General features: G+C 40.8%; 1 protein-coding gene and 1 long non-coding RNA gene across 26 annotated transcripts in view; one reads left to right on the plus strand and one right to left on the minus strand.

Moving 5' to 3' along the window:
* The window catches only part of LOC309608145, a 291497-nt gene that overhangs the window by 208412 nt on the left and 57951 nt on the right, over nucleotides 1–25134 (plus strand). The gene's annotated exons all lie outside the window — the stretch shown is intronic.
* Nucleotides 1–25134, minus strand: part of GRM7 (glutamate metabotropic receptor 7) — a 1142612-nt gene that overhangs the window by 35464 nt on the left and 1082014 nt on the right. For 5 of the 22 annotated variants that reach the window (XR_014232667.1, XR_014232668.1, XR_014232669.1 and 2 more), the window contains 2 exons: nucleotides 11778–16654; nucleotides 9–7868 (listed from right to left, as the gene is read on the minus strand). Coding sequence is in view for 9 of the 22 variants with exons in the window: in XM_082347524.1 (XP_082203650.1) it covers nucleotides 10609–10679; nucleotides 16408–16654 (318 nt within the window). In the remaining 13 variants the exon portion in view is untranslated. Of the gene's footprint in view, nucleotides 1–8; nucleotides 10680–11777; nucleotides 16679–25134 lie in introns of those variants that run through there. The other 17 variants (XM_082347526.1, XM_082347527.1, XM_082347528.1 and 14 more) reach the window with 15 other exon arrangements.

Below are 25134 nucleotides of genomic sequence, written 5' to 3' on the forward strand. Positions count from 1 at the left end.
CTCTCTCTCTCTCTCTCTCTCTCTCCTTGGCTTAAAGATGAACTTGTCAGTCCTAAGATATTGCATCTCTTTAATGAAGGGATGCTGGGGTATAATGGGGTCAAAATGACTTCTAAAGCTATTTCCATCACTAACACCTTGGCCGATTTTCGTCATCCCCTGAGCCATGGTTTGTCCGTCTGTAGATGAGGATGATGCCACCTGCCTCATCGTGATGCCCTGAAGACGAAATGAGACGCTCTTTGTGTGAGCACATGATAAAACCAAACTACGAAATGCTGAAATGTTACATAAGGGCGAGCTGCTTGTAACTGTTAGTTGTTGGTGTAATTTTTTAAAATCGTGTGGATTTTCAAAAATCTTCTTCTGCATTTCTGGAACATGGACTCATTGATACTCTTCTATTGGCAATATTCAGTAATCAATATGATCAGTGGTTTTGTTTTAGTTAGAAAATTCAAAAGTAGGAAGAGAGAGTTTTTACTTTCCCTCTGCCTATGCAGCCCTTTTATGGTTTGAGTTCTGGAAGGAGAATTGGAGATGCTGCGGGAGGTTTCTCTGGAGATGTAACGTGTTCAACCAGTTTGATAGAGCTGGTCTGGGGTTAAGTATATTACACTGGTTCTCGTTCCCAACCTCCCCTGCTAGTTTTACAGTAAAAGTTCTCCCAAAATATAAATCGATAGCAGAGACTCCTCTAGATGATGTATAACATCGCTAACTGTTCGTGATCCACATAAAACTTAGGCTTGCCGGAAGTGACAGACACCTTTTGCTTTGAGCCTGTATTTTTCCCTCACTCTCAAACATTCACAAAGCACCTGCCAGGCAATCATGTCAGGGACTAACCAGGCCTAGGACAAATAAGATATGTCAATTTGACGCTAAGGAAAAGGACTACATTTTCCAGCCGACGTTAGAATTCCACAGTTGACCATTCACAGATGAAAAGTGCCAGAAACATGCTTCTTGAGATGGAGCAAAGGCCCGTGTTCACATCTTTGAATATTTAACTTGGTTTTCCTGTTGCTGAGCAACATTGGGATGACAAGCACACACGCACATCGCTTCCCTCTGGGTGGCGATTAAGAAAATCATCGTCTCTACTAGCTACAGGGTTCCACTACAAGACACGTGATGACTACAAAGTTGCCACCTGGCGTGCTTTTCAAGACTTGTGTGCAACTGTGCAATTTAGAATCAATACAGAGCAATTTAAATAGTATATGAAAGGAATGGAGAACCGTCCCAAGTGAGAGAGAACCATTTCTGGAAAACAGCTTTTTTTTGTTGTTGTTAACAATATTGATTACACACTCCACAGTGTAAACTACTCTCGACTAGATGCTACCAAAGAAATGGACCCCACTGCTCCCAGAGAGAGCCTGGAGACTGTTTTTGCAATCAGTGGAGATTGCTGAGAACAAAACATATCTCTCCTCTAAAGGAAGTTCTTATCCTCCTTTTTATTTTCCCTAGGCTCAGCTGTCCAGTAGAACTTTCTGTGATAATTTCGATGTTCTGTATCTTTGCTGTCCAGTAGGGTAGGCACTGGGTTATGTGCACCCACTGAGCGTTTGGAATGTGGCCAGTGCAACTGAAGAACAAAATTTTAATTTTATTTAATTTGAATTAATTTAAATTTAAATAGCCACATGTGGCTAGTGGCTACTGTATGAACTGAGCAACTATTGATCAGTTGTTGATACTCATAATAAGAATATCAGCTAATTATTGACCATTATATTATAAACCAAGCATTGTGTTAAACATATGAACTAATTTAATCCTAATAACAACCCTACGAGGTAGTTACTAATATACCCATTTTGAAGATGAGAAGACTGATGCAGAGAGAGTAAGCAGTGTGCTCACATCACAATGTAGAACAAGGCAAAGTAGGATTTAGCATTTAGGCTGACTCTTCATAAGACCACAGTGAATTTTTAACAGCAATGGTAATTGAAACAATGGTTATTCTGACAGTTTTCACTTCCTGATTGGGCAAGAAGGCATGAGAAGCATCAACAAAAGTCTGAAAATAGTAATCTCTTTGAGGACTTCCCGGCTAAACAAAATCAGAGTTGCCCTGCTGAGCAGCTTGAAATGATTGCCTAAGGATGTATCAACTCATTTTGCCCACAGAGGCCATGACCTGTGACTCACTAAAGTGCAGGAAAGAAGACTATTAACCCAGCTTCTTATCTGGTGTTGTCAAGGAGATTCAGCCTTAAACAAAGATGGTGCTGTGTTTTCCGATCCAGTAACAGAGCTTCAGTCAATTAGCTTCATCTTTATTTAGTCCGCAGTACCAGCCTGGAAGAGTCTCTTGAGAGAAGACCTTGAAATAGCTTCTTACTGTTCTAGCAGACAGCTAGAGATGACTTCCTGGGTGCATGGTAAATGCTGCTGGTGTGATAAACCTGAATAATTTTTTTTTTAATGAGTCTTTTTAATATTCTGGAAGACCCTCTGCTGTGTAGGTATCACCATCGCATATCACCATTACACCAACGCCATATTGCATGTGTTGATTATCAGAAAGGATTAAAAAAGAAAAGTTCCCAAACCTGGATGTGCATCAGAATCCCTGAGGAAGGTTTCTAAATACAGGTGACATTTCGATGAGCACCAGGTTAGGGAAGAAAAGATTTAAATTAGATGGAAGTATAAACTAAAATGCATTTCACATTTCATACTGGCAAATTTTCTGCCATAACTAGGTTATTTAAATCGGTCCTTGATATTTTCTTAAATATCTGGGACTAACCGGTAGTAATAACAGTGTACACATCGCCACAATGGCGACTGTGTTGAATTTATTTATGCCCAAAGTCAGGAAATAATAGGTGCTGTGCTATGAAATGAAGCTACGTGTGTTTGAATGTCATTTCCCAGGTAGCTCCTCTGATAGTGCAGTGAAATTTTGGCTTTAAGGCACCGTTGCTCCAAAAGTGATCAATACTCAATAGCTTGACAGGAGAGGAGATGGATTGATGTTTCGATCTGAAAATCCGGCAGGTTTTTCCAGACAAAAATCAGAGGCACATGGATTACTTGACATTCTCGAACTTTATTGCGTGGGTTACAGAAAGAGAATGGATACAAGAGATCACATGGAAGAGGATCAGATTGGATTCTCCAAGTTCTTTCCTAGAGGAAAGACAAACAGAAAAATCCAGTTAATTTTAGGTGATAGAATAACACTGATGGCTTACATCTGAACAGCTACTGTGCCAACTCTGTTCTTGGTGCTTTACTTTTATTTAGTCCTTACCACTGCCATATGAAGGTATATGTTACAGATGAGGAAACTGAGGCACAGAGATGATCTTCTCCAAAGAGTCAGTATTTTGCCTGCTTGGCATAAATAATAGCCCCCCATAGGCTGCTTCCCTTTTGTCATTTCTTTTGCTTTATATGGGAGTTAGGTAGGTGCCCCATTAATCCTGCTGTCTCTGCTGCTTGATCCAGAAGACACTGAGAATCCAGCCCCGAGGGAGAAGCTGGCTTCCTCAGTAATAGATCATGGTACTTCACAGTAGGGATCTCTCCCCCACTTGATGGCATTGATGTTTCCCCAAATAAAGCCCCTAGATAGGTCCTAATAGGCCAAGACCTCAAGCCTCCTTTACTATACTTTCTCCTTATTTTGGAACATTGAGAGGACTTTGTATTAGTATGTGATGAGGACCACCCGGACTAAATCATCCTAGAAATTGGACAGAGTCTCTTCCATTCATTAAATTAATCGGCGGGCTGGGTAGCAAAGCTTCCTCGGGATGCTCAGAAGGATGCAGAAGATACTTGCCTTGGCCAGTCGCCTGACTGTATGCCAGTACAGATGCTCAGCTGTGGTTGGAATTTTCACCTGAATGGAAACAACAGCTCAAGTCTCAGTCTGGACTGTGGCAAATCATGGGAAATTAAAATGCAAATGAAATTTGCAAACATGACAAAAACGAGGGAAAGAGGAATTAAGTTCCTAGAATGAAAATCTAGCGTTTTTCATGCTAACCCCAGGAGGCCAGCTTAATCAGATTTTCAGCTAACATAGATGATAATGACCCTGGCATCCAGTTTCTGTGTAGAGCTTTGCAGTGGCAAAAGCAGAGAGAGAAGGAGCAGGTGATAAAGCTGGGGTGGAAACTAGCTTTGCACCTTTGTGTGCCAGGAAAGTGCCATTTTTTTCATGCTAGCAAATCCTTTTCAGAGTTTAATTTCCTTTGCTTAGGTTCCCATGCCAAACTCGATCACCTTATACAGAGGTAGAATCTGCTTATAGTCATCAAAATATGATGACTTGTGGTTATCGTTCTGAACAGGCTGCACTCTGCCCAAGTATGTTATTCAGTGGATTTCAATGCATTCTCAAGAGTTAAACATTTCTAGCTCTAGAAAGCCATGTTCTTTGAGGTAGGAACAATACTCTTTAATTTTTTCAGACCACCAAAAGAATCCGGTAGTAGGTAAAATGACATCAAATAGCCTTATCATTCGCAGTACCATTTAAAAAAAAAAAAAAGGAGAGAGAGAGAGAGAGCACATCTTATTCCAAAATGGTCCTGGAAACAGATTATGATTTCTGGCCTGAAGGGCCTCTCTCATCTTCAGGAAGTTGAAGACGTCTACAATCAACTGATGAGAACAGTAAATGCTCATTAGATAGATTATGTAGACTGAAACATTTTGTCCTACTGCATGCAATTTTAGAAAAGTTTATTAGAAAGGACTCTGGCCAGGAAACCCAAGTTCAGGCATCCACCCATTGGTGTGTGGGTCACTGGGAAGTTGCTTCACTGTTCTGAGCCTCAGCTTCCTCATCTGTTAAGTGGGGACAGTAAGACCTGTCTCAGCGGGTGGCTGAGCACTTTGTAAGTCTATAGCAATAGGCATAATATGGTGCAATTATAACCATCATCATAATTGATACTATTGTTGTTATTAATATTAAATTGCTGTGAAGCACCATGCTAGGTCCTTTGAAGACTGAGATGAATGAGCCTGGCCCTTTGGGTCAGTGCTGTGTTTGACATAAGCTTGATAAATACCAAACTTCAAAATATCAATTCAGATCTGAGAGATATTGTTAGTTGATTTTGTTGTGATATCCCAGCCTTGAAAGGAAACCAAGTGTGTTTCACAAGCAAAGATTGAGGGACTCTATTCCACTCAGCTGTTATTCTATCACTCAAGACACACCCAGCATTATTATTTGTACTTAAAATGCACTTCAGCTTGCCAGTCGGCCTGGAGTAACCTGTCAAAGTTAATCACAGGGAGTGGTTCATATATCAGGAGGTATGAGCCTAGCTGTCCTAGAGCAGCCTTGCAGGGTGACTGATAGCCTTCTCTGTCGATTTCACCAAGCCCAAGACCATTAATGACACATCAGAGACCACAGTGACCCATCTCAAAGACAGAGCTTGTTGTACTTAGAGAAGAGGTTCCTGACTTCACAGGCAAACTAGATGTCATTCCTTCTAACTCTGACGGTTCATAGTAGGCAAAAAGAAAAGTAACCATGAAAGAAGAGGAAAAAGGAAAGCCAATTACAATAAAACAGAGAGATGATCAGGGACTAACAGTGCTACCATATCTATGCACAGCCCTTTATAAAGGAAGGCTTTCACGTACATGACGCCATGCAATGTCCACGGTATCTCATCAAGGAAAGCTTCCTCCTGTTTTACACAAGAGGAAACTGAAGGTTAGATAGGACTTGACTTATTCAAGATCACAGAAGTCCATGAGGTGATAAAGCTTATGCTCTCCAGGGTATCAGAGCCAGGGTTAGGACCCTGGTCCAGTTTTTCTTATTCTTGGCCGGAGGGAAAACACAGCATGCACACGGTCATAAACGATACTTGGACCACAACTTACAGAATGTGAGATGGCTGACTGCTGCCACGCCGTCTAAGTGTTTGGGTCAGCTCAGCAAGAGCAGGCTTTGGAGTTATTTTCTCAATCCTTTGTGAGCAAGCTGGGGTCTCCAGAGGTTACTCTGAAAGAGGGCAGAGATATAAGAGGAATTCAAAACTAATCTTAAACTTGAAAAGAAAAAAATAATGAGAATATTCATGTGGATTATAAAGAGAAATAATGATTACCTTTGATTCCTAGAGAAAGCTAATTTAAAATGCATCCGAGTTCCACCGTACAGCCAAAAAGAAAAGAAAAGAAAAGAAAAATCTGCGAAGCTGAGACATGTCTTTGGTAGCAGAAACCAGAGTCACCATCGCTTGAGTCCTGAGAAGGTGCTCATTCACAGTAGTTGGGAGGAAGAAAGATTGTAGAGATTAACTGACCTTGGTTCAGGACACATGCTGTTTTCTTTTCAAATGCAAATGAAACTGGGGGCCTAAAACACAACATCTGTCCTTAATGCCAGTGTCTGAGAAAATGCACTTAATCAATATAATGTTTTTTTCTGATTATTATGTTTCTGTTTTTTACCAAATTAGAAGTGCTTAGGATTCATTTCCAAAGGTAACTGAAAACGGGTCTCTGCAGTCCATGAAAGGAAATAAATAGGCGTAAAACTTTGCTGGTTTCATCCATGGGGTCAGCTCCTCAAAAGAGATGTTATTTATGCAAGTGCAGATGTCGCGCTGACCATCCGTTTTAAGAGTTATCCATAAAAGATACTTTTGAAACCTGTGACATCAGGATCAAACATTGCCTTTTTTGTGACTTTAGAGATTTTATCTGTAAGACTACACTTCCGCTTGCTGAGGCTGTAGACTTGATACTTTCTTATTATTAATAAGTAATTACTCAGTAGATATTTACTGTTACCTATGACGTCCTAGGTGAGGCTAGGAGCCTCCGGTACGTGAAGTATGACACTCCATTCATGCCACGGACATTTTCTGAGGCCCTAGTGTTTGCGGGCCCTGCGCTCACGGCACAGAGATAAAGGCAACTTGGTCCCTCCGTACACAGGCTCGTGTCATCCCCCGAAACCATCTGCCTCCAAATACAATTCTCCAGCCTCACAGAACTGCTTTCCAGTCCCAGGACAGACCACATTCGTCTGAATACAAAAGTTTCCTTGTGCTGACTTGTTTCCTGCCTCCGGTCTTTTCTTTACCACTGCCTAGAGTCCTTCATCTTTTAAGAGCAGCTCCAACAAAACCCCCTGGGTGAGGCTGTCCGCCTGGAGCTCACTGCTACTGCCTCTCCTAAGAGCCCCTGCCACTCCGAGTGAAAATCGCTTACCTGTGAGTCCTCCATTCGACCTGGGGTCCCCTGAGGGTACTGTCCACTTCTGTCCCCCTACTCCTAGGCAGTTCAGGGCTGACCCAGGGGAGCGGTGCTTGACAAACGTCTCTTTGATTGACCCAACTTAAAATACTCTTGTGTTTCATAGATCCCGGCCAGATGGTGCAGTGCCAGGCTTAAATGTAAAAGCTGACATAGTTTTCAGGACTCTGGAGAATGATGTGTGGGTTCCTTTGATGCTAAGAACCAGTAGACATCCCAGCCATGTGAACTTTCATCCCATTCTTTAAGTCGAACCAAAGGTGCAGAACAGAGAGGGCAAATATTAATTGGTTTTTGAGGATGCTGAGGTCAAACCGTGGTGAGAGAAATGACGGTGCTTCACAGAGCTCTCAGGCAGAAAGACATATGCCTGCAAGATTTACAGCTGCATTTATTTCTGAGGTGATTCTGTGTCAAGGTCAGGGAACATATATTCTTTGCTAAGCTGTACTTACAGAGTGTTTTAAAATGGAATTTAAACTGAGGGAGTCTCCAGTTAACTCAGGGTTATTGCCTTGAACGTCGAAGAGGAGGGGGAGTCGCGACACATTACCAAAACTTAGATTGCACAGTTCCGAAAAGCTTAAACATGTGAGATAACCCTGTTATAGAAATTATAAGAAACAAGAGATTATTCATTTTTTTTTACAACACCATGTAATATGTTAGTGAAATGTCCATAATATTGTAACGAATGTACTTGCTCAGAACAATATACGTGGACAAAATAAGACTCCAGACTGCCCATATTTGCAAGGCTGAACTCAACTCAGAGTTCTCCAATCTGAAAAACCATCCTGTGGTCTGAAAATTTACCTCCTAACATAACCTGTTTCCTGATCTGGTGATGCTGCCAGACTACTTGAGAGGTGTGTGTGTGGGGGGGGGGGGTGAGGTTTTGTTCGTTTGTTTTTTGCTTAATTGCAGTTTAAAATAAATATCATTAGATTGATAACACTGCAGGATTTCAAAGTTTAGAACTATTCAGACAGAAGACACAGGCAGTGCCGAGTCAGGCAATGTCTGCCCTCCTGTCTCTGTCGAAGGAGAGGGCATTACGTGGAATGCGTGTTCGAAGCAGGTCAAATTCTGTTCTGTCTGAATTTGAACCTGCTTCCTCTAAACACCCCAAATCAGATGTTTGATTTGCTCACTATCGTCTGCCGTTGTTTGGGGCATGGTGGCCTTTTCTTTACTAGCACAGCAGTACAAAAATTCACTCTTGAATTTATAGATTTTTCTTTACTGTTTCATGGCCCTGAAAACAACCACACAGAAATGGATTTGAATGAACAACATGAAATGCCTTCTGTCACTGTTCTCCCAAGCTTTCCAGTCTCACTGTAACCTGAACATGGTGATACACTCCCCTCTTTGAATACCTGTAACTTCGACAAACTTCTGTTCCCAGTTATTTTTAAGTAGCTGTATAAGATGTTTATCATTAATTTATGAAGCCACGTTTAACTTGACAGAAAAGGAGAGCACCGAATCAAACTCTTTGAAACAAGACAATCCTAGCAAAAAGTTTATTTCTAAGCAGCACATCCTAAAAGTACTTTTTAACCGGAAGGTTGACTTAAAACATTTTCATCTTGCACTCTTTAAACCAAAAGGCACCAACTGAGAATGGAGCTAGGGAGAATTTTTTAATGGATTGAGATTAAATCTATCATTTTTACCCAGGGAAACTTCCTTCTCATTTATTCTCAGGCAGGTTCATGTAAAAGGACTATTAAAGTGGTGAGCTGCAGTGTTTTGACACAAGCACTTGTCCTGCAAAAACTTGAAATCTCACTGGAATACAGTTATATATTCACCGGGACAAAAGAATGCCCTATTTAAAAACTAGGACAGATCGCGTTGATACGGAAAAAGGAAATAGCTATGTGAACAGTACATCTGAAATTAAAGACTGAGTTGCTGGCATCCATGTAAAATCAACAGGAAATGTAATTACTCTTTGGAAGTACTCCTGTCCCGTCTTACAGTTCTTAAATGGATTAATGGATTAAAAAGGGAAAAAAAAAAAGATATTATTTGTACTCAGAATACCGTTATAAAAACAAAGATGGAAAGAAACCTAGAAATGATCTGATAAAAAGTTCCATGTTAGGAAAGAGGAAGACTAGCCCACATTATGAAGCAATATTTCCCCTCTCCCATGATAGGACCTCTCTGCTATCTTTCGTGGAATCTCTCTAGAGAGAAGTCTCACTATTGATTTTATAAGTATAGTAGGAGGTTTAGAGGAAAACAAAAGGGGACCTTTTCTTCAAAACCACCCCATGATTTTAATAACTCTACTCCATGTTTTCTACTGCTTGTTTTCCCACAGTTTGAAATGCACTGACTCCAGCTGGACAAGGATGTTTGCCAAAGCAAGTGTTATTTTTCACTATACTGTCATATCACTTAGGCTGAAACAGGGAGGTGCTACTATTACTACTACTGCTGCTATTATTATTTCATAGCATATATCCTTTAGTTGAGAGCTCAAAGTGATGTATAAGCATCAATGGTGAGTCAATAACAACTCTTATGGCAGCCCATTCCCATGCCCCCGTTCACACGTCACACGAGTCACCATTTCTTCTAAGGTATTAGTTTGAATACCCTTGGTATTTATTGGTAATTCTTGGGTTTGACTAATGTTGAAATTTATCTTTAGACTCTTCAGGTCTTTCACTGAACCTTCCCCTGCTTTCTCAAATCAGTGAAGTTGGTTCAGTGTTTCTCTAAGGCAGAATTATGAGTCCCAAATCATCTTCAACACATTATCAAGCCCAGCCAGCAAACCTTTAGTATTTCTTTGCCGCAGAGAAGGAACCATGACCATTTTGGGTTTAAGATGGTAGGGTCATTCATTGCTTTTTGAATGAATATATTTCTGGGGATGTATTTAATTAAAAAATAAATGAGAACAAACATATTTACTAAGCTTATAAAACACCCTCCTTCTCTCCCTTCAAGTTTTCCACATTGCCTTCTCAAATCATAGTCTGAACACATGCATTTAAAAATAATCTCTCACCATTGAGAGTTTTAAAGTAGGCTGACCAGCACCACTTTTGCTATTATTGGCTACTTGTTCAGGAAAGACAAATCTGCACACACCTAGTCACATGTTCTCCAGAGAATAAACCAGGCCCGTGACCCATAGCAGCCGTCTACACTATGCTTAGCAAATATCATCTTCAAAAATGCGTTTCTTCATATACATAGATTTCTAGGTAATCATGCACAGTTTTCATGGAAACATTTCTAATTCTCAGTGGAGACAAGAACACACAAATAAATAAAAAGTAGATTGTTTCTTACCTTTTGGAAAGCAGGCAAAAGCTATACTGTTGGTGGGATAGTGTACCAAGTAACAGACTTTTGTACACTCTTTCTTACTGGTGGTATACAGTCTACAGGAAAAGTAAATATATAGGTATGTATAAAATAAAAGCGCACACAACATTCCTTTTTATTCTTTTTTCTTTCCTTTTGGAGAAGAGGCTGCGATAGAGACCATAGACATTATGCCCACTCTTTCAGTGGGTTCAGTAGCCTTTGGTAGACCAGTTGACCACAATTCAGGTACCTCTGAACATGGGAGTATGGGTGCCTCTTGGTTTAAGGCAGTTGGGTTTTACTTGTTTGAACTGGAGCAAGTGAGGGAACCAGCCCCAAAATAATGTATCTATCTGCTCAGAGCATTTTTTTCTTCCTGTTGCCATCCTATTTTTTCTCAGCCTAGTCCATTCTTGCTGACCTGCATGATTAGTCCAGAAGGATGAAACAAATAACATAACAATGTAGAGAATGTCAGGGATCCAAACAAATGAAGAAGCAAAACAAAACAAAACAAAAAACCAAAAACCATAACAAATTGACACAGCATAGGAGTGTGTTCCAGAATTTTCTAGGCATTGTTACTTGTGTAGGGTTTGGTGCCCTCATCCATTTTCTAGCAGTTGGGGGGTTTAATTGAACAGCACAAGTTTTTATTTATATATTTTCTTTACAATATATGCAAAATGGTAATTAAAAAAACAGCACCAGAATACAAACATATATTTAAAAAATCTTATTTTTGATTTTTTATTTTAGGTGTAAATGGTCATTCTTTTAAAATGTGCTTCATTGCAATATGCTCATTGTCTTAAGCTAGTCTTTTGCACAGTGTGTGTCCGGCCTCTCTCTCAGGGTCAGTTTATCAGTCATGTGGCCCCATATGCAAAAAGGCGGTGTATCCCACGCCGTCCACCTGCCTGCCATCTCTAATTGCTAGGCAGTTCCAGAGAGTAAATTATCTGTAACCGGTCAGGGTACTTGAGCAGTTTCTCTGCACTGCCTGGGGGCATTGGCTCAGAAAATGGATGGTAGTTTAGAACCTGGTAGCTTAGGGCTGCTCATCCTCTGTGCACTGCAATCCTTTACAGGGAAAGCATCTGACCAGAGGATAATTCACAGAGCATCTTCTGGTTCTGACTAGTCCAGGTGAGGAAGGGAGCAGTCCTTACCCACCATCCCAATAAAGCTGTGCTGCCTCGGTTAATATTATTCATCCAACTGGAAGAAGGTCTTGGTGGCCACGGATAAGCCAAGAACCAAGTCTTCCTGTTGATCTGGCATCTTCAAGTTTGCCTCGAACACACATCTGCCAAGTCAACAATAGAAAGTTGGGGGAAACATGCCAAATTCAGGACACAGCTGCGAGAACCAGAGCTTGAGGTGCCCTTCTTCTGAGAGAAGGAATGTGGAGAAGGCATCATGGTGGCCAGATCTAAAGCTATCCACCTTAGGTCAGGCACTTGTGATCCTCTAGCAGCAGAAATATTGTTTGTATACATAAAAATACAGTAAGTAGCTGAGCTACACCCTTAGGCCCCCTGCTGTTTTTCAGTCTGAGTGTAGAAACCAACAAGCATTGGCCCAACTCTGACTATCCAATATGGTAGCAGTACACAGATACATTAAAATTTTTAAGAAGATTTACTTTTTGTTGAATCCATGCAGAAAGAAGTTTTTCTTTCAGACAATGGAATTTGAACTGAAGAGGCAACCTAAGAGGAAAACTGAACTTCTTGGGGAAAATTCAAGCAGTGCAGGGGCAGTTTTAATTTCTGCCCATATTAAGCCAACAAGCAAATACGTCTTTACGTGGACATGTAGTTGCTGTGTGCTGTTGGATGAGCAGAAGCGAGCACGCACCAGATGGCAAACTGCAGTGATGGAGCAGAGCTGCTAAGAATGAAAACACTGACGACTGAAATACACTGAGACTAAGTGTTAGAGAAACAGTAAGGGACGTTTCTGTTCCATTATTAACTTCGTAGCTCATTCTATAAATTCAGCATTCTCCCAGATGTACTCCCTCAGAGAACAGTGGACAGAATTTCCCCTTTGGAAAGACATATTCCTTTCTTAAGTACATGGTCTGTGCTTGTATTTGTTTCTTTTTAACCAGACAGTTTAATTTCAGCCAATAATTTATTTGTCTCTGTTACCAAAGTGCAGAAATTTGACATACTTTGAGCTATATTTGGTATTAAATAGGATAGAATAATAATGTTCTCTCTCATCAAAATAGTCATGTCTATTTTCATTAATTGAATTTTCACTGCTGTCCTTTTTATACATTCATTTTTGCATTACTAAGGACTGGTTTTCCAAATATAATTGCTATCTATGATATCACTATTTCCATATTAGTGGCTCCTTAGGGATCGTTTAAAATAGCTATAGGTTTTCATTTTTGTCTCACCTCAAATATTTCATTCCATTAAGCTGACTTTGTCCCAGATCAGCATCATTGCTAAAACCTTGGGAGGTGTTTCAAATATGGGCTCAGACTGAGCGTCTGAGAGTGAAATCCTTGCTCTTAAGATCTCTGGCTGTGCTCTCCAATGGAATAGTCACAGCCATGGATGGCTATTTATATTTATTTAAAATGAACTAAAAGTTTCAAGTGTATTTCATCAGTTAAGTAGCCATGGTTCAAGTTCTGAACTGCCACATGTGACTCGCAGTTTCTATACTGGACAGCACAAACAGAGAACATTTCCATCGTTGCAGAAAATTCTACTGGACAGATTTTGTGCAGAGAAGGTCTTTTGATTCCTCTTAGGGACCTTTGGGAGCTGGGTCATCAGAAACCCCAATGTTTGGAGGTACATGAATCTCCTCCTATAATTCAGCAAATATCTGGGCAAATTATTGATGATTAGTTTTAGGGAGTGTCTACACAAAACCAAAATAACTAAAATAATTTTTAAAAATCTTTTGGATTGGCTGTAAGACAAAGGCTCTTTTTGGTTTCATTTTTTCCCCCTGAACTATTTATTCTTTGTTCTGTGTAGACACCAACACATCAACAGTGACAAAACCCAACAAAACTTTTTCAAGAGAAAGGCAGCAAATGAATTCCAAATGGAATAATTGTTGTGACTGGCACAGGTCATAAGATACTTGGATTTTTGAGTTAGTAAGATGAGGCCTCTACCTGGGCAGCCTTCTTTGAGCTCAGGTTACTCCTGTCTTTGCAGACAACACAGCAAGCAGGAATGCATTTCACAGCACATTTAACCAAAGAGTCCACCGCCACACATCATTATATTCTGTATATGCAAGCTGTATTACCAAATGAAGAAGCCAAAAGAGTAATTTCTGCATTAAGATTATGACATGTCACCGATGTTCTGAGAAACAGAGCAGCAAAGAGCAACAAGCATGGGTTTGGGAGTCAGACCTGGGTTTCAGACCAAGCTCTGCCGCTAACTAGTGTGGGACTTTGGTAATATCCCTTGATCTCCCTACGCCTAGGATTCTTCAGTAAAAGGAAAATAATGATCACCAGTCTACAGAGTTACCATGAGGAGTAAGAGATCGTCCACCCAAAGCATTCTGTTTACTGCCTATTTCAAAGGGTAGCTGATAGGTTTTTGTTATTGTTGGTGTCAGTGTTAGTATTAGCATTTTAACAGCCAGTATCGTACCCCAAATAGCCTCCACAAGGATAGAACCTCATCGTGAAAGGTTAACAACAGTGAAAATGTTGTTTAAAAAGCTAGTTATTTCTAAGTAGCACAGTGTTAGATTAATTATCCAACTTCAAAACTTCTAATTTGGTCATTAATTTTCAATACATGTAGACTTTTGACCATATTTTCTGCTTATTGATTTTGGACATATCTTGTTAAGTGTGTGCGTGTGTGTGTACAAATATAAATGTAAAACTGCTATTGGAACCTCTTCAGGGTGAGGGTTTTATGAAAAATCTGGCAAGGGGTCCTAGAATAAAATGCTACAAAAGTATAACTGTGCAGGTATATTTATCAATACAGGATACATATAAATAGATGCATAAGTATGTTCATGGAAATATTTTTATTGGGCAGTTCCATCTACCTTGTGGTGTTTGGTATGCCTTTAACGTCACCATCATGTCTATGTAACCAGTCACACTGAAATGTGGGCTTTTTCACCTTTACAGAAATGGAAGAACATTAACATGTAATTGACAAACTGCTTTTTTAGATGGATGAGATTTGATGACGCACTTGTGACATAGATATTATCATCTCCATTTTATCCAAGAGAATGCTGAACTTTAGAAAACCTCAGTAATTCTCAAAGCCACACCGCTGGTAAGTGGAGTGGCTTGGATTTGAACCCAGGTCTGTCTCAACCCGAAGCCTCTTCCTATGCCACACTGAATATCACAGCAATTCTCTATCTATTCCCTTTCCTTGGAATTGACCATTTTTTTCTGACGACACAAGAACAGAGCCTGTACATCCATTGTTTCTCCCTCCTCTCACCCGTCCCAGGATCTCTCCTATTGAAACGTCAACGTGAAGCCCATGATGTTGTTAATGGGCCTTTGTTTCCTTGTCCACAGACTCTCAAGCATTCACTGTAGTCATTCAGCCAACTATTTAGAAATGGATTGGGCCAAGATCATGGATTGCTGTACAATAGTTGTCAGGGTTAAACTCAGTTGTCTCCTGGTTTTTAAAGATCTCAGTTGTAGAGCATAAAGAATTACGTCAGAGTATTTAGAATAGGAACTACTTTCTGCTTGGCAATAAACCTTTGGCTACAACAAAATCAGCTCATAAGTGAACAGTAAGTCTTGAATGACTTAATGGCCAACCTGAAACCTCCTCTAGTTTAAAACAGGAAGTATCGTGAACACGCTAAACTGCCTCATTCTATATGGAACTAGTCAAAATGTCCTGGAAAACAAATCCTAGGAGTGATGTGTTTAATCTGAAATGCACTCTTAACCACCATAGTATTAGTAAAATTAACAACTGGGGATTTTAAGAATTTAACTCTGGTTAAATGGTCTTTCTTTCCTTTTCTTTTCTTTTTTTCTTTTTTAACAAACTAGGGTCTGTATGTCCGTGGTCTTTGTGGTCATTTGCCGGGATGACTAAAGGCTACCCAGGTGTTGCAGATTGGCCATGTAGGTATCAAATCTGGCATTTCATCCTTAATCCCACCTCTACTATTTGTCTTTCATGGGATGAAACGCCTCTGGAGTTATCTGGTAGATGTTTTCCCCATGTGGGGATGCCATTAGCATGGTAGTGTCTGGGCCTGTATACTGGGATGAATGTTTGCCAGCTTTATTCAATAATATGTGATGTGTTTTTTGTTTCTACAAGGCTTGGTTAGTAAGGAATCATAACTTTCTCCACATTCACGTTCCAGTGCAAGGAAGTTATGCTTCCAAAATTCTTAAATATTCCAATTTCTTTCCTATTGCTGCAGTTCAATGGGATGTCGAAGGTTCCCTAACAGGAAGCTGATCCCCTAAGAGGAAGGGAACAAGGAAGGTGGCTCAACAGCTGTGTTTATGTCAGTTGGAGGGTTTGGGACCAAAGGATAGGAAGCCAGGGAAGGGGGAGATTTCACACTTCTGAAGCAGAGCCTCTGAAAGCTGCTTTCCAACAGGGAGCAAAAAGAAAACGGTGGCAAGAATGAGCACACTCTTAAGAGCAAACGTTAGCATTCGCCAAGGCAACCCAGCCCATAACACAAGAACGGTCACGGTCGTTCTCCAAAGAAAGGCAAGCACACACCACGTTTGCCAGAGCTTCCTGACGCAGGCTGGGCAGATGGAAGGAAAGGAAAGACACTTACTGCTTGGGTCTACGTTTTCACAGAGTTCTGTCTTGGCCTCCCCGTTGGGTCTGTCACTGGGCTTGTGTGACAGCCGCGATGACATGGTGGCTGCTGTGACTACGGCCTTGAAGCTTCGCTTGCGTTTCTGGACGTTGAGCTCAGGGTGGAAAATGATGATGTACACTTTCGGCACGTACAGCATCCCCAGCGCCACTGATGCACTTAGGTTCATGGAGATCGTAAGCGTGGTGGTTTGTATGTAGAGCTAGGAGACACAACACGCAAGACACTATTACAAGTAAATGACCGCAGAGGGAGGCTGGACACTTAACGGCGATGTCGCGCATGGCTGTGTCTGGGAGAGAAAGCATAGCAATCCCCGGGGAGACAGAATGGCTCTGCACATTTCTTGGAGAGTTTATACATACATACATATACATATTTTTTTTTTTTTTCATTGATTGAAAATCATTGGGGGAATCCATGTGCAGGCCTGTCCTGGAGAAGCATCCTTCATTCAAGTTCAGGGTCGACCTTGAATCAGACTTGAAGTCCCTTTATTCATAATGGCAGCTGGATAGGAAACCATGAAGATCATATTTGCAACCTTGAGTAAGAGGTAGTTGTTTTTTTTACCCCTCATACATTCACAAAACAATTAACATTACATGATCTCTTGCTACATAGATAACTCTGGGACCTTATCTGAAAAGTCATTATGTCAATATTTGTATCTTTCTGCATGTTTTTAAGAAAGGGTTCACCTTCGCCATACCCACATAGTAGTGAGTTGAGTTTCCCTGGAAAGTAAGCCCTTCTTGCTTCATGCTGATTTACAAAACACCAATGGCAAGGGCCAAGATGTAGTGGTGTTGGCTTGTCCAGTCTCCATACATCGACAGTTGCTAAAAGGCAACAAAGCCTCATTCTGACACGTGTTATGTGTAGTTCGGATGGTGCCCCCATAGCTGTCCTTGTATCCTTTTGCTTCCTTGAGAAATCAGTAGAGCATCCTATTCACTTACTGTTCAATGTGTTAAATCATTGTCTTGCCTACATTGGAAAAGTTGAAGGTTGAAGGGGGTGGGGAATGGTAAGATCAGTAAGGGGAAAGCTACAGACAACTTGCCTTGGTCCAGTTGCATTATGAAGTGCCCTGGCATGATCCACAGCCCATCATGCATTTAGATATGTTTGTGTTTTGCATGACTTCTAAAGCCTAGATTCAATGTGAGGTGATGGATGTGTTCATTAACTTGATTGTGGTCATCATTTCACAATTGTACACATTGTCTACATTGTACACCTGAGAAAATAATGTCGTATAACCTAAATATATGCAATTTGTAGTCATCGATCATACCTGAATAAAGCTGAAAATAAATGAATAAACAAACAGGTAAATAGGTAAATGAATAAATAAATTTCAAGTACATTAAAAAAAAAAAGAAAGCCCACGTGACTAGCTCCCATGGCCTTTTACATCAGTGGAAAACCTAGCCTCCTTACAATATATTTGATCATGGTTTTCCACAACTATGTCTTCCCTCGTATCTGAGGATAAAATCCCCATCCTTTATAGATTCTGCAAGGTCCCACGTGGTCTTCCCCTTGCCTAATTTTTCCGACTAATTGCCCACCACTCTCCCCCACCTCTCTCCCTAGGACACCATCCATGTGGCACTCCTTCAGGTCTTGAAGATGCTGGGTTCATTCAACCACAGACCTTTCTACATGCATGCATGTGATTTTTCTTTATTCTTGTCTCCTTCTGTATGGAATGTTCCTCCTCTGCTTCTTAGAACATCCATCCCAATCTGCCCTACCCCACAGCCTCAAGTCTCAGCCAGCTTCTTTACCTACAGGCACTCAAGACACTTGGTTTTTTTCTTTTGTTTTTTGGGGTTTTTTTGATTATGGCTCTCCGTTTGTAATCACCTACCCACTACCCTGATTGTTTGACTGCCCAACTCCCCAGCTAAGCCACAAGTTCCACAAAGGCAGGAATCTTGTGTATGTAGTGTGTCATTGTGTCTGCAGTGCTGGCAAAGAGTAGGCACTTAATGATCATACAATGGATGAGCTCATGTGTTCATATAACGGGCACGTTTTTCCTACTGATGACTCTATGGTCAAACAGCCTTTCTCTAAATATGCAAGAATTGCCATCAGACCTATTAGCTGCCTGGCCATTTCTGATGTTATTTCTTCAATCTGAGGCTCTGGAGAAGAAATTAAAAGAGACTTTGCCATCTCATCTGGAAGGAATACTGTTATCCAGCAAACATTAATTTGAATGTGCATGTCTCTGAACGCTTTAAGGGAGCTGCCAGCCGCTAACTGTATAATACATAGTAAATGTAAAATATAAAGACAAAACAATATTGAATTAATGATCCTTTTTTTTTTAACATCTTTATTGGAGTATAATTGCTTTACAATGGTGTGTTAGTTTCTGCTTTGTAACAAAGTGAATCAGCTATACATATACATATATCCCCATACCCCCTCCCTCTTGCGTCTCCCTCCCACCCTTCCTCTCCCACCTCTCTAGGTGGTCACAAAGCACCGAGCTGATCTCCCTGTGCTATGCGGCTGCTTTGGTTGTGAATTAGACCGTGTTTTAAAGTTCATCTTTTCCTGTGAGAGTACCTTTAGACCTTCAACTCCATTCTGCCCTGCTGCCTACCCTATCCAAGAAAGTCTTACCATAGAACAGAGCTTTATGAACCTAGGCAATGTCACTTCCTTCCCTCATGGTCATTGCCGTCATCCTACTAATGAGGGCTTTGCAAACCATGAATTAGCCAGTCCAAGAAAGAAAGGGCTATAAACTAACCCATGGGATCTTAAGCTTTGTTTCTCTTTCTCCACTCAAAAGCAAATTTTGCAGTTGAAGAAATCATCCATAGCTTGTTTGTGTTGAGTTTATGATTTATATATAACTGTAACTTATATATGCTTAGGTCCATATGTAGATGTTTGTGCCTGTATGTGTATACATACATGCTTTTTCTCAACAAAGACTACTTAGCAATTTAAGACTTCAAAAGTGATGCCGATTATTTTATGGAGTGTTTAATTTCGTTATTTTCAGGCTACAGTCCGTCAAGACTTTGATACTTGTTTTGAAATTTTTATAATTTCTGGTCACACTTCCGAAATCTATGAAAACCAAAAGGAACGTCATTGACCAAATTCCTGTGCCCCCAAATCCTCTATACATTGCAGAGTGGTTAAGAATGAGGAATCTGGAGCTAGTCTGAGTTCAATTCCCATTTACTTGTTTCGTGACCTTGGACGAATTACTTCACCTCTCTCTGCCTTAGCTTCCATATCTGTAAGTGGGGATAACATTAGTCCCTACCTCATGATGTTATCTTGGTGACTGAATGAGTTACTATTTGTAAAGTGCTTAGGACAGGACCTAGCATGTAGTAAGTACTATGAAAGTATTTGTAAATAAGTTATATGGGTAGAAAGATAGGAAGGCAACAGTCTGCAGAGAACCCAGAGGTATTGATTCACAGGGGTACAACCCCACTCAGCCCCAGGAAGGGAGCTAAGTCACTCTTTTTTTTGGCCTTTGGTGGGACGCTCACCTTTTGACTCTGAGTTTTCATCCCAGCAGCCCCTTTAGTACAATTTTTTTAGCAAATTGCAACATATTGATTTTTAGTCTGAAGGCTATTCCTGTTTCACCCAGCGCTTATTGTAAAATGAACATTGTGTATTGTAAAATTACCCTGTGTGATTTGGGGTATTGTATACCATTTTACTTTATCCTCCTTATAATTTCTTCAGAGATGGGAAGGTGTTGGTGAGCATTATTGATCCCTTTTATCAGAGCACAGGGGTTCTGGCACGCACAGCTGAGACCAGGCGTCTCCCTAGGACTGACCTCATCCTGTCTGGCTGTGAGGCTCATCCCCAGTGGAGAGAAGTCCCCCCAACCACAGTCAGTCCTCGGTGGCTCAGGCTTGCGGGGAGGATGCTGACTGCCTTGCGACGTCCACGAGTTTGGATACTTAAGCCTTAATTGTATCATCAGGTTAAATACATTTCCAGAATCCAGTTTCTATTCCTTGGTTGAATGTGGCTTTTCTACCAACCACCATGTGTAATCCAGCTTATATAACTAAGGAACATCTAGGCAAGGGAATCAGAGTCAAGCCGGCGAAGTGTTTTTTATTTTTTTTAATCTTTAAATTTTTAAAATTATTATTATTTATTTTTTAAATTTTTGGGTGTGTTGGAACTTTGTTGCTGCGTGTGGGCTTTCTCTGGTTGCGGTGCGCGGGCTTCTCATTGCGGTGGCTTCTCTTGTTGAGCACGGGCTCTAGGCGCGCGGGCTTCAGTAGTTGTGACACACGGGCTCAGCAGTTGTGGCTCGTGGGCTCTAGAGCTCAGGCTCAGTAGTTGTGGCGCACAGGCTTAGTTGCTCCGCGGCATGTGGGATCTTGCCGGACCAGGGGTTGAACCCGTGTCCCCTTCACTGGTAGGCAGATTCTTAACCACTGCACCACCAGGGAAGTCCCCGGAGAAGTGTTCTGCACGATACTCTAGAACAGCAGTTTTCTTAAAATCTGGTGCACGGAATCCTTGGCTGTAACCATTCTGTGTCTCAGTTTCCTTATTTGTAAAAGGAAGATAATAATAGTTCAGTTTTCAAATGGTGGCTTTGAAGAGCTGATTCATTAATATATGAAAAGTGCTGAGACTTCCCTGGTGGCACAGTGGTTAAGAATCCACCTGCCAATGCAGGGGACACAGGTTGGAGCCCTAGTCCGGGAGGATCCCACATGCTGCAGAGCAACTAAGCCCGTGCACCACAACTACTGAGCCTGTGCTCTAGAGCCCGCGAGCCACAGCTACTGAGCCCTCATGCCACAACTACTGAAGCCCAGGCTCCTAGAGCGCATGCTCTGCAACAAGAGAAGCCACCGCAATGAGAAACCCGCACACCGCAACGAAGAGGAGCCCCCACTCGCCGCAACTAGAGACAACCCACATACAGCAGTGAAGACCCAACGCAGCCAAAAATAACTAAATAAAATAAATAAATGAATTTATTTTTTTTAAAAAGTGCTTAGCAAAATGCCTGCGAAACAAGTACCCATGAAATGTGAGCTGCTAATATTTATATTCTGCCTAATATTTATATTAGGATGCTGGGGTATATATCTCCAGATAAGTCTTCCTTAGTAACTGCTGCCATATCTTTTAAACTTTTAATATAGGTCTTATTTATTAACTAGAAAGTAGTTTCTAAAAATCCAGGCCTATTCATGTCTTGTCTGATTGACATGTACCAGCAAGTATACTGTTAAAGACACAGCTTTGTGCGTAATGCAGCGCCAGGCAAAGCCCAGCTGAATCTGCCCTGCGCATTTTCTCACCTTGGCCTAAAAGTTCATTGTCAGATAAATGTGAGTGCATATCATGAGATGCCGTTGTTGCTTTAGAAATCGGTATAGCATTTAGGGTTACTTGAGTTCTCCTTCTGTAAGTTTTGATTGCTAAGATACTGAGAAAGCTGAAAACTCTGTAGTGCTCTTGAGCGAACTTTGAAGCTTGCCATCTCTTCTGTGTAAGTTTCAGAATCAGTTTAACTGAAGACTATTTTGATAGATTCCAGGGCAAGCTGTTAATGACCACATGCTGTAAATTCACTGTGACCTGTATTTACCAGATAGGCTATATGAGAGAGACCTTACTTTTCCACTGTTGGTGCATTCATCCACCTATCATGTTGCCATTTTCAGTGAGATACAGTCATCTATCAGCATCCATGAGGGATTGGTTCCAGGACCCCTTGAGGATACCAAAACCTACGGATGCTCAAGTCCCTTATATAAAATGATGTAGTATTTGCATATAACCTATGCACATCTTCATATACTTTAAATCATCTCTAGATTAATTATAATACCTAATGCAATGTAAATTCTATGTAAATAGTTGTAAATACCATGTAAATGTTGTGTAAATAGTTGCCAGCATGCTGAAAATTCAAGTTTGGCTTTTCGGAACTTTCTGGCAAAATTTTCTTCCGAATATTTTTCATCGTCAGTTGGTTGAATCCATGGTTGTGGAACCCGTGGATATAGAGGGCTCACTGTACTACCAAGTGGCCTCACAGACCATTGTGATGGTGATAGGGCATTCTCCCTGCCATCAGGGAGCCACATTGTAGCGGCAGGAGGAACACAATCTAGAATCAAGTAATGCGTAATGTAGTAACTGCACATCGCATCCTTTTTCTCACAGTGTCTACTGGCCCCTGCTTTCTTCTCCCCTTGGCATGTCCTTTGCTCACCTGTTCTGCCTCTGATAACCTGTTTGCATTTGATGTTCAGTCCAAAGATTCCTTCTACATAAAGCATCCCCACGTCCCCAGTCAGGACAATTGCCCTGTTGGCCCCTTTGATGAGGTACAGCTCCAAATAGCACTTAACCTGGTCTGAAGAATACAGTCAGTTGTGCTGTAATGCATGCTTTAAAATGCAAATTCATCCTGATGAGGTCGATATATTAGGGAACGATTTGAGTATAACACGAAGTTCATGTTTACAAATGTGTGATTTCTTCCGCAAGAAACACCAGGTGAGCACAGCAAACTGCACCCGGCCAAACCCCAGCCTTGTGGGATACACGAAACACACACACGCCCCGCCCTCAAACATCTGCCCAAGTCCCCCTCCACAGTTTCATGATAGATCACAAGCAGCAATACTTCTGCCACTTGCTTCCAGGTGCAAACTTTAGGTCCTTTTTTAAATAAATGTAAAGTGACATATGTATTACAATATTTACGCATTTCTTAGCCGTTGAACAGGTGTAAAACGATGCCACCATTTTTATTAGATTCCTATCTTTTTTAATGTCACTGATGATATTTTTGCGTGTTACATCCTTAACCCAATTTTTCCCATAAGTCTAGTTCTTTCTATTGCACAATTTTGCTTAGCATGGTGAGTTTTAGGAACATACGTGTCACATTATCGCAGAACTGACTGGATAATAGATCCGATGTCTGCCACAAAGTGTGCACTTATTAAATTCTGCTTGCACAGAAAGTTCTACACTTGAAGCACGTATTAGATGTGAGAAGTAGCCTTGGCATTCACAGTTGCTTTAAGAAAAGCTATTATTTGTAGTCTGTAAGTTATCATCATCATTATTATTATTATTTTGCTATTATTTGTGTGCCTCTGTTTCCTCATTTCTAGAGTGGAGATTATAACGACAGACATCTTGTAAGGTTGCTGGGATCAAATTGGACCATAGTAAAATACACAGGAGGGTGCCCAGCATGTAGAAACCACTCAACCCAGGGTGTTATTATCACTGATTGATCTATTGGCTATAACATAAAATGCCTTATTCACTCTGCTGTTCTTTTTCCTATAATTTTAATACATTTTGAAATGGTCATCTTTCTTATGGAATCCACCGAATAACAAACCTACTTTAGGGAAAGACATCTCGCTAAGTTTGCTTTCTGTTTTGTTTGAAAGTATACTCAAACCCCTGTTTTATCTGTCATTGACTGTTCTATGAGAAATAACCTATTATGTGCATTCCCAAGTGACCATTGACAACTGGGACAAGAAAGCTTTAGCGGAGTCTTTTGGTAAGATGGGAGAAGTTTCGTAATTCTCATGACATCCCAAAGTCTGTACAATAAAAATGAAAAATGTATCTGATACAGATACATTTAGAGTAAAGAGGAAGGGTACATCATTATCAGACAGATGTTTGAAACATTCATATGTCTAAGTTGAAATGGAAGCTCCTGGCAGGTAAGACCAGTGTTTTTGATCCTAACCACCTGCACCCCTTGCTTCCTAATTAGAGTCACCATATTTTTGAGAAATAATAATGATACATGGCTGGAAATGAGGCAGGGTGTTTGCAATGGGACTTCTTCAGTCATCCGGAGGGTCAACATACTGATGGCTTTTGCTTAGTTATGAAATAATGCATGATGGTGAAAGGATTCGGTGTAATAATGAGGAAAAATACTGTTTTGGGGGGGGAGGGGAAGATACTTGGATCTTCTAGAAGGATGGTATTGGAAAAACAAGGTGTTTCTTGTTAGAAGTGGTTTCAAACTTGGCCTTGGATTGTTGGTTGGTAACGTTGCGCAAGCTACTTCACTTCTGGCAAGCGACAGAGTCAAAATTCAAACCCTAGGAATTTGTTACCAGAGTGTCTGATATAAAACCCTTCTCATTCTACCCCTACCACAGAGACCTTCTCACCGTTTTGAAAATTAAAAGATAGCACAGTGCCCGGTGGCATGATCAGAAAATGTGAGTCTTTATTAGAGTAGATGGCCCCATTTCTGTAGAGAGTTTTCCTGCTATTCTATTTACAACCTGTTTTCTTTGAATAGGTAATATATAGATAGATGATAGACAGTATACATAAAGAAATACACACCAAATATTACGGGACACACTCTGTGGACAGGCTTCTGGCATGGAATTATAAACAATGAAGGCAACTAGACAATTATTGGACAAGACCTAGTGTGACTGTGTTTCATTTTTCTCATTTAGTATCTCCAGGCAGACGTGATGTTAAGTCTACACACAATTACATTATTTATTTGGAGGAACATAAGACACGCACTCCAGGTGAATGCAAATCAGTTTCTGGAGCGTGAGAGAGGTGATTATGTCATGCTTGAAATCACCTACATCTCGGTTCTTTGCTCTCCTGACCAGAAACCTGTTG

The sequence above is a fragment of the Balaenoptera borealis genome (genome assembly GCF_965194805.1).
Source record: "Balaenoptera borealis genome assembly, chromosome: 12".
Taxonomy (NCBI): Eukaryota; Metazoa; Chordata; class Mammalia; order Artiodactyla; family Balaenopteridae; genus Balaenoptera; species Balaenoptera borealis.